Raw genomic sequence first — 14295 nt, forward strand, 5'->3', positions numbered from 1 at the left:
AATAATGATACTTTAGCAACAATAACTGTTGGCAATGAAATCATTGTGGCTTAAAATGATATTTTGGAACTAAGAGATTTCAAATGGAAGTTTAACTTATATTACCATATAAAATTATTATAGGAGTATTATTACTCCATATTATGTAATTAACTTTGATTTTTACGAAAATTTGATGACAACTATCCTTGTCATAAATTATAATGATATTTTGACACATTTTCTAGTTTCTACATTGTAACAAAATAATCTCTGATTATTTTATCCTAATAAATTGAATGGATTTTTTTTTATTTTTGTTAACTAAATCATATTTTATCATTCAAATTTCCATGTTAATTAATTATACTTGATTACACAACCTTAATTTCCAACCTAATATGGAAGCTCAAAGCCACAAAGTAACGTTAATATCTTAAGAGTTAAAATTGAGAATTTGAGATAATATATTATGTAATTAATTAAGCAGATAGCAAGTCAGAGAGATTTTACTTTGGCAATATTAATGATAAGAGATTCACAAAGTTGGCACAAGTTGTCTTACCATATATGAAGGATATTTGGTAATTAATAACACTCTTTGCTATCCCTATAAAAGCCCTTCATCTAATTAATCTTAGTACTCTCTTAAACTTTAATCTCATTCAAGCTAATAAACACCCTTGTAGCCATGGATGTAAAGTCATCGTCGAGTTCTTTAGAGTCTCCGTCGTATATTTCTAGCTCCAAAAACACCATGCTTGACCTTAAGCTTTCGAGCTTTAGCCAAGACTTATCAACCCAACAAGCTAATGGTGACGTGACCAAGGATTTACCATCCGATCACCAAAAACGTATTAAGCCTCGTATTAGAGATTTTACGTGCAAGTATTGTCCTGGGAGGTTCTTGACTTCCCAAGCTCTAGGCGGCCATCAAAATGCTCATAAACAAGAGAGGGCTCGCGATAAGATGAGACAAGCCACGGGGTTCTCACCTTATTCGAGTACCAATAACTTGTACCAACCTTATTTTGGTATGTACAATAACATATCATACGGTGGATATTGCAAAAGGTCACCCCTTGGTGTTGTCAAAACGAATTCCATGATTCATAAGCCGGGTTCGGGCTACAGTCTGCCAATGTATCAAGGCTATAGACACGGGTATGGTAGCACAAACCAGCCTAAAACATCATTGTTAGGAAAATCTCAAATATCATCATATGATAATTTGAGAATGTCAAATAATAATGTTAAGAATAATTATTCTCCATTTAACAACTTGAATAATCTTTCGAAATCTTTGCCCACTATTGGTGAAGGAGGTTCAGTTCAAATCCTATGTGGCGTAGGCGAAAATTTGGTCGTTAAGAGTGATAATTCTGAGAAAGGAGAGCTTCGTATTGGTGGTGGTAAATTAGATCAAGTGAAGCCAGAGAAGTCAGGCCTTGATTTGTCCCTTAGGCTATAATTTATATGTATTTTAATTAATATTATTTACTCGTATTGTTTATGGCAATTGAAGCCTTTTGTTTAATTGGTTTAGATACATAATTAAACTATTTTTATTTGCATTGTGTGTGTTTTATTGGTTTAAATACATAATCATCATCAATAAATATTTGTTTTTTTTTTTTAACAAAAAAATCGAGTGTTAAATTGATTACATATTAGGTACAATAATTTCATTCTGGTACATTGTTTACACAAATCATTTGATGCAACTCTATCTTTTTCAATATACTAGCTCACGAAATTGTCGAGGGATTAGATCTTCCCTCCCGATTCCAGACTTCAAGAAGCTCTTGAGATCGATTCTCATCCCCACCCTTATGGCTCTCAATCTAAACACCAAAAAAAAATAAAAAAATGAGTACTGCATATTGTATTGCCTTCAATATTTTTTTTAACTTACCTTTAAAATATTGCTTTCAATTTTCTCTAGTTTATTCTTTTGTATTTCTTACCAAATAAATAAATAAATTATACTTTTGTATTTTGGAGGACTTGCGAAACAAAAAGAGAGGACACAAAAAAAATGTTCCCTCCCAAATCCCTAACCATAACAAGTAAACTGTCAAGTGCAATCGGCAGTTATTATTCAAATTTTAAAACGCTCCAAAACCATGCAACTAACCCTTCTCTTTGTATATAAAAATAACCAACCTCCTCTTACATTTTTCTGTTTCCATTTTTTTTAGCATTTTGTCTAAGAAAAATATTTCTTTCTTCTCTGATTTTTCTTAGTGACTATAAATTTGTAGCCAAAACTCTTTAGATTTCATTTTGTTCAACAAATAGCTAGTTAACACAAAAAATGGCACCAAGAACGACTTTCTCTGCCCATGTTCGACAATCCATGATCCCAAACGCCCTGCGATCTTACCTTGCGGAGTTTATCTCCACTTTCATCTATGTCTTGGCTGCCGCCGGATCCGCCATGGCATCTCGTAAGTTTGGTCCTTAAATCAATTAATTATTTTTACTAATCTCAATTGCACCATATGCTTTATGTACGTGGTACATAAATAATAAACATACAATGATACAAATATTAGTGCAATTGTACAATGATTTAATTTCTTATGATATGATCATATTCATATCTTACATGTGTAACGGGTTTTATTGTTTTTGTTGTTATAGTGGTTACAAGTATATATACAAGCACTAGTTTAAATTACATTAACTGATGTGACATGGAGGGTGATTTATTATTTATAGTTAGTTGTATTTGATACAATGAATTATTGGCTATATCTTGATTGTATGTACGTATATCATTTAGCCGTGTCATGTTATTTATAATTTTGTAATTTGTAGGGAAAATAATGCCAGATGCAAGATCAGATCCCTCGAGCCTGGTGGTTGTAGCCATAGCAAATGCATTTGGCCTAGCCTCCACTGTTTATATCTCAAGTAGCGTTTCCGGTGGCCACGTCAACCCGGCCGTCACGTTTGGGAAGGTTGTAGGGTGTCACATTCCAATTCCTACCGCCCTTTTCTACTGGATTTCCCAAATTCTTGGTTCTGTCATGGCTTGCCTTCTCCTTAAGATCGTCACCGTTAATCAAGTAATTTTACTTACAAAATTTTTTACTTCCCCTTTAATATTTAGTTATACTGAATTTTGTTTTCCCTTTACGTTTAGTTTAGTAGTTAAATTCACAAAAAAAAAAAAAAAAAAAAAACAAAAAAAAAATGGTTCTCTATTTAAACATTCATATATAGTACGGATTACTATATCATAGTATACAGTTTTTAATTCAAACTTAGACAATAAAAAGTCAAATCGAAAACTAACATTATTTTGGAATAGAAAGAGTTTTAAAAATACTCGTATTTCTAGTACGTAACCTACATAATTTGAAGCAATTTTGGAGGAGTTTGATGTCTTTTATTTTCAAGTTTGATGTCTATCTGAAATATTATAACAATACTTATTTTAGCGGTTGTACATATTCATTGTTTATGTAATTCATACTGAGTAACATGGATACAGATAACATGGATTACAGATGCATGCATAATTCCGATCAAGTTTATACTTCATTTTTTTTGGTACTTTATAATTTTGAAGAAAAAATTTACAATCAATAGAAACCGTTTATTTTTTTAAAAAAATCGAACATAATTTATAAAACGTATTTGTATCGTTGGTTTATTGGATGTATTTGTTTCATGCAGAATGTAGTGCCCCATGCAATATCGGAAGAAATGACCGGATTCGGAGCATCCGTTTTAGAAGGTGTACTCACATTTGGATTAGTCTACACTGTATATGCAGCCAAAGACCCAAGACATGGTCAATTGGGCTCTATTGGACCCTTACTCATTGGGCTAATCACAGGAGCGAATGTGCTAGCCGCTGGTCCATTCTCGGGTGGATCAATGAACCCTGCATACTCATTTGGTGCGGCTGCTGTTGGTGGGAGTTTCAAGAATCAAGCAGTCTATTGGATTGGACCTTTGCTTGGAGCCGCGTTTGCTGGTCTGTTGTATGACAATGTGGTTTACCCGCCTCATGATTCGGATCCTCAACGGTGTGGCCAAGAGGGGCCTCGAGTTTGAATGGGACTAGCTAGTGTTAGTGTTTATTTGACTTAATTAAGAATGTATTTGGCCTTTGTAACCTCATTATCAAACCTAAGATAATCTCTATTGGTAGTTCTTATTAGAGATAGCTTATTTTATTGTGTGGTTTGTACTTATATAACATCTTAAGATTGTTAACATGTAATAGTGTAATAGGCATAAGATTGTGATGTTTATGTATAACTTATTATAAACCTACATAGTTTTATATAGGCCTTTCACTTTATTATATTTATTTCGTGTAATCTTAATTTAACTAATTATGTCTCCATGTAATTATATTGCTATTGTAATATGCATCAAATTGAAAATTAAAATAATTATTTCAATGAATTGATAGATTGCCACCTAACAATTTGGCAAATAATTGTAAAGTCAACTAGGGCTAAAATAATTTTGACCAATGTTGAAGCTTAAGACTCGACATTAAAAAGAAATTAAACCCAATTATTCTCAACCCAAAATAAATGAAAAAGTGAAAGAAACAAGGCCTTAATGAAGTATGCTGTTGATTAAGCTTGTTTAACTAATATATGAAAAATCTAGTTCGGTTTTTTTTTTTTTTTTTCTATTTTTTAAAAGAAAAAAAAGCTAAGAAGCCATTCGCACGAGGAGAATAAAAGTCGATTTCGAACCGTAAACATTTAATTAAGACTCGTTTGGTTGCAACGGAAATTAACTTCCCATAATAAATTACAAATTCATGGGAAATTATTTCCCTTTTCTAATACCTGGAGTTGGTAAATTAATTTCCACATTGTGTGGGGAAATTAAAATTCCAATTTCCTCTATTTTGCAAAATTTTGGAACCAAAGAATCGATATTTAGGTCATGTTCTCTTCACCTTAAAAAAATAAGATTCAACAAAAATAATTTCAATTCAGTAAAATTAATTTCAGTTCAATAAAAATAAGTTCAGTTCAGTAAAAAATAAGTTCAGTTCAGCAAAAATAATTTCAGTTCATTAAAAATAATTTCCGTTTATTAAAATTAAGTAAACTTGAAAAAGAAATATAATAGAAAATCAGTAAAATTAATTTCAGTTCAGCAAAAATAATTAGTAAAATTAATTTCAGTTCAGTAAAAATAATTTAAGTTCAATAAATATAATTTCAGTTCAGCAAAAATAATTTCAGTTCAGTATAAATAATTTCAATTCAGCAAAAATAAGGTGAAGTGAACCAAACCTTAGTACGGGTACAATTTTTAGGAATTTTGAGTGGCTACATAAAATTGGTGCAACTAAAAAAGGCCTCAAATACGGATGCCCGATAGGGCCATACATGTATAAATGTACTACTATTCGTGTATCGTATAACCCTTCATCAACTTGCATCTCTTCAATTCCTACAAAATGGAGTTCTCAAAACTCACAGATAGCACCTTCAACCTCAATCCTACCGACACATCTTCGCTGAATTCCAGATAAGTTATCTCTACCCTTTTCTAATTTTATTTTGGTTTTCAATTACCTTTTTGATCATTAATTACCGCCTATTAATAAGCTATGTGTCAAGCTATCAGATTATTTTAAGGGAGGAGTCATATAATTTACTCCGTGTCAATTGCAGATCTATTTGCATGTATACAGTAATTATTTTGTTGACTCGTGTCTTCTGGATTTTCTCTGTTTATGTTATTTCTGTGTTGAGTAATATATATATATATATATATATATATATATATATATATATATATATATATATATATATATATATATATATATATATATATATATATATATATATATATATATATATATATATATATATATATATATGTTTGTGTTCGTATCATCTTCTTTTGGCCTTTTTTCTTACCCAATTTTCAATTACTTAATGTCATCAATCCCTAGCTCTCAATCCACCTATGCAGATCGTGTCTCGAGATTTTCGTCTTCCAGTCACCCTATTGGCTCCAAATTACCAAAGAGTGGAATTCTTCCTGTCCTTGGTAATGATTTTGGAAATAACCCCTGTACCACTATCCCTTCATCTTCCTCTATGGAATTTCAGTGTAAGGATAATGCTACCATTACCCATTCTGCAACTAATGATCCAACTATTGACGATCAACTTTTGTCTCCCGTTAGAAAATCCCCTCCCGTAGTTAATTTGCAATCTTCTCTTCAAGCTACTGACCCTCATATGCTTCAATTATTAGAAGAGTGTTGTCTAGTGGGAAAACCTTTTGGTGATTCTATTCCCCTCCGTGTTATCGTTTCTAAGCTTAAGAAAGATTGGTCTTTTTTAAAAGGAGAGTTCTCTGTGGCAGAAATGGGTCGTGACTGGTTTCTTATAAAATTTTATAATGCTCAAGATAAGGAGGATGTTTGGAACAGGAGGCCTTGGTTTGTGCAAGGTCTTAATTTTGTTCTTAACCCTTGGGCTCGAGGCTTCTGTCCTTACACTACTAATATTGACACCATCGATCAATAGGTTCGTATCTATCTGCTTCCTCTTGAATTCTGGTCTTTTGATTGCTTAGCTTCTATCTTGAAGCCTGTTGGTAATCTCATCAAGTTAGATGATTTTACTCTTTCCCAAACTAAAGTGCATTTTGCTCATGTTTGTGTCAACATCTCCACTAAAAGACCTCTTCCAGGCTCTTTGTGGATTTCCTTGCCAGGGAAATCTATTGAAATTCATATTAACTATGAAGGTATGAATGAAGTATGTCCACTATGTGGTTCTTCTACTCATTCTGTTGCTACTTGCCCACGTTGTATTCAATCTGACCTTCATCTTATTGTTGAGCGTCTTCACTCTAGTAGCCTCAATTCCCCTGTTGCGGAGTCATCAGAAAATCCTTTACCACATGATGATCGTGGTAAATGGATCAAGGTTACGCCCAAAAAACGCTTTAAAAATCTAACTACTGCACCCCCTGAAAGGAAGTATCATTCCCAGCCAAACATCATTATTCCTCGTAACGAACCTACTATAGGTAAACCTCCTAGCTTGATTGTCAATCCTACTTCTTTGGCTGATAATAACCCTTAAGCTATCCTTTATGCAAATGAATCTATTGGAGATATACTAGGGGGAATCCATCTCTTCCTCCTAAACCTCATGAGAAAAGTCCTATAGATGACTCTCAAAGCAAACAAGATGATCAAGGCTCTAGCTTTCTAGATTCGGATGATGATCTTCTTTCAGGTTTTACTACTCCAATAATGGAGTATGGCTCCAACTTACCTGAAATCTCAGGGAAGATTTCTGAAGATGATAAGCTTTTTATGGAAATATGGGTATTACCTCTCCCACGGAATCAATGAAGCGTAGAAGGGCTGCTGATATAGAGGACTCTGCTGCCTCTAAAAGCAAACGTGTTTGAATGACCTTGGTGTAGGAGTTTATAGGTACTACGCAGCGGAAATAACATATATGAATCATATTCAATAAAGTACCTAATCCCAAGAATCACATGCATAACACACAAGACACATAATCATACCTTTGAAGCGTGAATTCCACGAAGCTATTCGACAGGCAAATCAGGGAGAGAATAGAGCCCCAAGTGTTGCTCCTCTACTTAGTCCACGAGATTCGAACGAGCCGTCCACCAATACTAGATTGGTCGAGTGATTGAGGAAAACCGCGATCACCACCTTTTCGGACAACCGACCACCGCACGAACCACCACCACCACGAGACACCACCGTGCGCCGGGAGGAGGAGAGAGCCGTGAGAGAGGGAGTATGAGAGGGGGTTGGTTTCGTGTTTGCTAATTAGGGTTTGATCTAAAAGATCAGTTAATTCCTTACCTGCAAACCTAGGCACCTAGTCTATTTATAATCTCATTATAATTAGACTAGGGCACGAAGCCCAATAGCCTCTCAAAGCCCCTACATGGCCGGCCACCTAGAGAGATGAGGCCCATGATGGGCCTCGTCCTCTAATGCTCGATCTAACCCCTTTGTGTGACCTTATAGGATCCGTCCAATTGGGCTTTGGCCTATTTTACTAGTCCAAAGATCGTAAGTACCTCTAGCTATGGCAAAACGACGACCCAAATGTCCGGACTTAATTATCTCCATAATTTGATCCAATTATATATCTAGTAATTGCACACGACGAAGACATAACTCCTTCAATCTCCCACTTGTCTGAGACAAGGGTGCAATGTTCAAATTCCTTAAGTCAATGTATATGTCGATTTGATAATATGATTGCATCACATGTCGAGATCATATTAATCTACAAATCGTTTCTTGAAATCTGAGTTAGAATTACAAAACCAAATGATTACTGAGTAATGCATTTGAACGCGGCCACGTATTTTCTGAATTCTCCCTCTTCAAGCGGCCATGACACATTTCCTAATTTAATAGGTAGACTCTATCCAATCTTGTGGCAACAAGCCTCCCACTCAACTTCTGAAATAACCGGGAAACATCCTTTATAATCTCCAGTTACGGGAAGACGTTTGAATGTACCACAGTTATAACATCCATTGAATGAAATCAATGTTCCACTCATGTCAAAGGAATCCACTAATATATACGGAAGCTCTATACTTGAACTTCAAAGTAGGTCAATAGTTCAATCATGCATCATTCATGCATATCCAAGTGATTGATCGAGCACCACTATGCCCCTATAGCCCATGAAACCGAGCTATCCAATCAATCTTACATGCTAGTCCATTTATTGAAATCATTTATGTCCACTTTAATGATTTCGAACTAGGAACTTAAATAATATGTGGATTTTGTTCACCTGTGGGGTTTCATACACCAGGTCTCTATCTGATAGATAACCTGATGAGCCCATCAATCCATAATTATTTTGGACATTTTATTTAATTTCAAAACCATAATTAAATAAGAGAAATAATAATTTCTGTTTTAAACATAATTCTGCAAATTGATGTATTTTCTCATGTAATATGTTTCCACAAACATACACAACTTAAAATTACATAATTTGCTTCAATCCAAGACTTTAATATGACTTTCATACCTTTGTCTATGGAAGGGGTTTAGTGATTTCTCACTCATAATAAAACTTCGCAGAACGTGACCTTCCGCCGGTCAATGATCTCATAACTGAGGCGATATCTCATATCCATTTGTTTGGATTTGTAATGTGACCCTGGCTCCTTTGTTCTTGGGCAAAGGTGACCCTTTAGTCATATTACATTTCAATCCAAACTTCCTCTAAAACTATCCGACTATAGCTTAATACACATATTCTGACATTGAGCATGCAATAGTGCTCTGCTTTGAACTCTTCAAGCTCACTGTACTTCTCCATACTGACAAAATTGTGCGTCTAGATCAAAATCTAGAGTCATCTTGCCTGTTTGGAGAGAACTCGCATTCGTAAAACTTTTGACAAACTTGTTTACCTTTAACACCATAAACTAGAAAAATTCCTTTAGTGCTTCTCAAGTACTCAAGGATTTGTTCTTGGTAACTTTCTGTATGCTTATTCTGTATTTGCTTGAAACTTGCTACACATGCACAAGTCATATGTAACAACTTGCTTTGTACATTTCATGGTACATGTAATGGTCCCTTTTGCAAAAGCATTAGGTCCACTGCCTTTACAACTCAACTCAACTAGCTTTTAAGGCACTGAGTTTTACTGAGTGTAAAACCATGAGACATGGGAAGAGATCCTCTCTTAGAATCTTGCATCTTGAACTCGTCAAGAACCTTATCAACATAAGTCTCTTGATTAGGCCCAGTCATCCTTCAAGATTCATTTTGTGGATTTTGATTCCCAATATGTACTCAACATCTCCTAAGTCTCCCATATAGAAACAATCTTTTCTAACCATTGCTTGATTTATTCAAGCATTGATATGTCATTTCATATGAAATGTATGTCAACTACATACTAGACTAAGAAGACCAACTGCTCCCACTAAACTTCTTGTTTCTACAAGATTTCTTTTCATTCTTCCAAGGTAATCAAACTGTTTGATTTCCTAATGAATATTTCAACTCCTTAATGCTTACTTCAATCCATAAATGAATTTCTGAAGTTTGCAAAACTTTCTAGGAATTTCTGGAATTCAAAAACTTAAGTTGTATCATATACATCCCATCCATCAAGAACATTTCATGAAGGTGATTTTGATTTCCATAACTAGAAATAATCCGAATAAGCTTACATGACTAATAGGTTTAATCCTATTTGTAAGACTATCATGGACTAGCACATCTTTACAGACATGGAGTCCATTCTGGATTTCTTGGCCTTAAGCCATTTCCTGAGTTGGCACTTGTCCAAAGCTTGCTTGTAGGTATGGATTCCAACCATTCCAATAGGAAAATTTTAGAATCCACCTTTTACTAGATTCCAACAAACTGTTTGTTTTAATCCTACGATAGGTATGAGCGACAATAGAATTATTCTCTTCAACTCATTGAAGCCTTTCATTCTAGTAGGACGATAGAAGTCTCGCTAGTTGAATTAGCTTGCTTCGACACATGTTTGTTAAATTAGCTGATTTCATGCGCATTCGTCTCTGATGTAGTGTTATCTACATCCCTTTGTTGCTCGTCTCGAATCTCATCGAGATCTAACTTTACTCCCACTTGGCTTTGTAGGAAGACATTTCTTTCTATAAAGACACTATTGCAAGCAACAAACATTTTGTTTTACGCGATTGTAGGAATAATACCTCTGATTTAGGGTTTATTATGTCATCTTTGTAAATATTTTACATAAATTTCATATTCCCTCAATCCTGTTTAGAAAAGATTACTTTGGAACATTTCCAGTCTTTCTACTGCTTTGGTGAAGTTTCTGTTTAGTATATTCGCAATTGTTGTTGTTCTAATGCATATCCTCAAAACGATATTTGTAAATCATTAAATCTTGGATCAAACCATGGCAAGCAAAGTTTGATTCCTACTTTATACATACATTTTAATTGTAATGTTCCTGGATTGTGAACTAATTCAACAATTCCTTTAGATGATCATTTGTTTTGAGTTAAATATTTATTACAACAATCATATTGTGGTGCTAAATTGTTTATCTCAAACTTGATTTTACATTTCATTTTTGGAATTTTGAACATTTCAATGATTCCAACTTTTATTTCATTAAGTAATTATCGACATATTTACTTAAATCGTAAATAAGAGCAATGAAATAGTTAAATCCTTTTGCTATATCTTGAACTTATGGTACACACACATCATATGTTTGTGTTCCAAAAGGTCATTTTAGCACTTTTACCCTTTCAACTAAAAGGTAACTTGGTCATTATACCTCATCAAGCATGACTTCTAATTCTTAAGTGATTCATAATCATATAAGAGTAAGAGTCCATCCATAACTTTGGATGTGCAAATGGTTTATGTGACCTAACTTTACTTTGTTATAAGTATGTTTGCTTTGAATCATCTAAATTTACTTTCGTGATCTACGTATATCAATGTCATTAACTTATATCTAGCAAAATGAAAACAATTTATTACCTTGGTCATGGATCAACATTTGTCCAAGCCAAGTAAAACCAAATCAGTATTCAAAACAAGAAAACCGAAATATTGTCTCATCAAAAACTGGAAATAGTTCTAAATGTCATGATAAACTAATCAGAAATTAAAACTATGAAGCTATCTCTGGCCACTCAAATACTTCTAGTGCACCTTCAAGCTCCATCTCCATGCTAGCTTCACTTGTTTGCAGTTCCTGCGCAACATCATAATGTTAAGCACTGCAACTTGGTATCATATACCTTAGTGAAAGTTAAAATGTTTATAACATAATACCTGAGGTTGATGCTCCATTCTTCTTCTTGAGGAAATCAAGGTATTTCTGGCAATTGCGTTTCCAATGCCCCTTCTTCTTGCAGTAAAAGCATTCACTCTCACTTGCAACTTTGGGTTTTGGATTCGCCTTAGGCTTTTCAGGAGCCTTGGCAACTTGCTTGCCCTTGCTCTTGGCATTAGCCTTTTGCCCCTTCTTCTTGAACCCCTTTCCCTTTTGAATCATAAGAATTTCCTTCTTAGGTTCCTTAGGGATTTGTTTCTCAGCACTAACCAGCATTGCATGCAATTGACTCATAGTCTTTGCATTCGCAGTCATGTTAAAGTTCATGATAAACTGGTTGAAACTTTCTGGAAGTGAATGGAGAATGATGTCTGTTGCCAAATCATCACTAATTGGGTACCCCAGTTTCTCCATACTTTGAATTAGGCCGATCATTTTGAAAACATGATCATGAATTGTGGCACCCTTCTCCATTCTACAATCCATAATCTCACGATGAAGCTCATACCTTTCAACTCTAGCTTGTTTCTTAAACAAAACTTTGAGCTCTTCCATGATTGAATAGGCATCCAGGTCCTCAAAACGCTTTTGAAGACTAGGTTCCATGGTAGCAATCATTAAGCAAGTGATAGGCATAGCTCTATCATGAGCTTCCTTGTGCTTCTTGATATCTGCCGCAGTTGGATTTTCTGGCAGAGGTCCTGGTAATGGGGTATCAATGATATCCTCCTTACCCTCAGATTTCAGAACAAGCCTTAGCATTCTTTCCCAGTTGGAAAAGTTTTCCCCTGTCAACCTATCCTTTTCAAGGAATGGTCGCAAATTGTAAACGTTGTTGTCATTGTTATTACGGCTACCCATCTATGTCAAAATAAGGCAAAGTTTAATAATTATGTTTAATAAATTAAAGTACCACAAAACATATTCATTTGGTAACTTTAAAACACTTTATTCAATAATGAAATGATCCCAATTGAATTTTAAGTGATTCCAAGATCCTTTATTTGTGCAATAATTGACCGGACTGAGGCCCTGCCATCAACCATTACATTTTCAAGGTGAGTAAACTCTTTACTGATTACAACTCTTGTAATTCTTGGTTGAAAAATTAACCATCACATGTTTAATTATTACCCTTAGCTTCAAGGTTCTAAACTGATCTTTAGGTAACCTTGTTGAATTTAACCAATTAAAAGTGTAGAACGTGATCTACCCCCACTTCCCCAAGATATATTATGATGCTCTGCTGAGGCCGACCCACCACAAACGATCAAGGTTTTCATCGGGTTTTTAATTGGAAAAGCTGCATCAATATTGCTGGGATCTAGATTTATTATGTTGTGATTATTTAGTGAACTCTAGCGCATCATCAAACAACATAAATAAACCTAAACATGCATAATCTTCTAATGCAATAAAATAAATATGACGTAGTATGGCCCCTTAGTCCTAAGAAAACTAGAAATGAAAATGCTCCCACTTGAATCATCATGGATCTTCATCCACCTTGCTCCTTTGGGCCTTCACTTCATGGGCTTCTTTTGGGCTAACACCATTTAAATAACTATTCTATTTACATTAAATAAAAGTTATGAAAATACTCAACGGTACGCAGACCGTATTTAGATTACAAAAATACATCACGATACGCAGATCGTATTTAAGAATCTATGGGCCATACTAGTCTATATATATAGCAACATAATATCATATATTATAAAAGTGCCATATAATAAATCACTCAACATGCTTGTCTAAACTATAACATCTGATGATCATAATAAAGACAACGCATTTCCTAACATATCTTATATATTTTAATCATAATTAGATAATATCATATATTATTCATGACGGTTTATAAAATATCATATATTTAATTTAGTCATGAGATAGAATCAAATCATATTTTAATCTAGAAAGATAAAATCATATTTAATCTTCCATGATTATCCTAATTTAGGAGATTCTATCCTAATTACTAGCCAATCAAATAATTTTAAAATCAATTACATCCTAATCTAATTATGGGATAATCACATTATTTAAATCAATTATTATCCTTTTGGAATATGCTCAGAATATCCTCATCAATCTTATCCTTAATTAACCACTTTAATTTAGGATAATTATCAAAATAACAAACTAAATATGGATAATATCAAATATAACAACTTTTGAATATTTGATTTTTATCCTAAAATAAAAGATTTTATCCAAATAAAACCAATTTTATCTTTTAAAATAAAAGATCATATTTTCAAAATATTTTAACTTATCCAAAATAAAACTGATTTTATCCCAAAATAATTTGTAATTATCTTGAAATAATTTTTAAAAACACATTTTTTTTTTTTTTTTTTGAAATTATCGCAACCACCAACGCCGGCCACCGTGGTTGGCTAGCCGAAGCTAGCCACGGTGGCTGGCTGCCGTGACAGCAGCCACTGCCGCAAAGGGCAGCAGCGTGGCAGCTGCTACT

The 14295-nt window shown here is 34.0% G+C and overlaps 2 protein-coding genes across 2 annotated transcripts; both read left to right on the forward strand.

Moving 5' to 3' along the window:
• Nucleotides 1-670: 670 nt before the first annotated feature.
• LOC145565421 (uncharacterized) lies at nucleotides 671-1450 on the forward strand. Its single transcript, XM_081625433.1, has one exon. It carries the CDS (start codon nucleotides 671-673, stop codon nucleotides 1448-1450), a length of 780 nt encoding a protein of 259 aa, XP_081481559.1.
• An 846-nt stretch (nucleotides 1451-2296) lies between these two features.
• LOC145564128 (putative aquaporin TIP5-1) lies at nucleotides 2297-4050 on the forward strand. The gene is made up of 3 exons (XM_081624467.1): nucleotides 2297-2429; nucleotides 2803-3053; nucleotides 3667-4050. Exons 1-3 carry the CDS (start codon nucleotides 2297-2299, stop codon nucleotides 4048-4050), a joined length of 768 nt encoding a protein of 255 aa, XP_081480593.1.
• Nucleotides 4051-14295: the final 10245 nt, after the last annotated feature.

The sequence above is a fragment of the Chenopodium album genome, chromosome 10, assembly GCF_948465745.1.
Source record: "Chenopodium album chromosome 10, dcCheAlbu1.1, whole genome shotgun sequence".
In the NCBI taxonomy this organism is placed as follows: Eukaryota; Viridiplantae; Streptophyta; class Magnoliopsida; order Caryophyllales; family Amaranthaceae; genus Chenopodium; species Chenopodium album.

Coding starts and splice junctions, on each gene's coding strand:
- LOC145565421 (XM_081625433.1), top strand. CDS start 671: ATGGATGTAAAGTCATCGTCGAGTTCTTTAGAGTCTCCGTCGTATATT.
- LOC145564128 (XM_081624467.1), top strand. CDS start 2,297: ATGGCACCAAGAACGACTTTCTCTGCCCATGTTCGACAATCCATGATC. Junction 2,430..2,802: donor CGGATCCGCCATGGCATCTC/GTAAGTTTGGTC, acceptor TGTAATTTGTAG/GGAAAATAATGCCAGATGCA. Junction 3,054..3,666: donor AGATCGTCACCGTTAATCAA/GTAATTTTACTT, acceptor TGTTTCATGCAG/AATGTAGTGCCCCATGCAAT.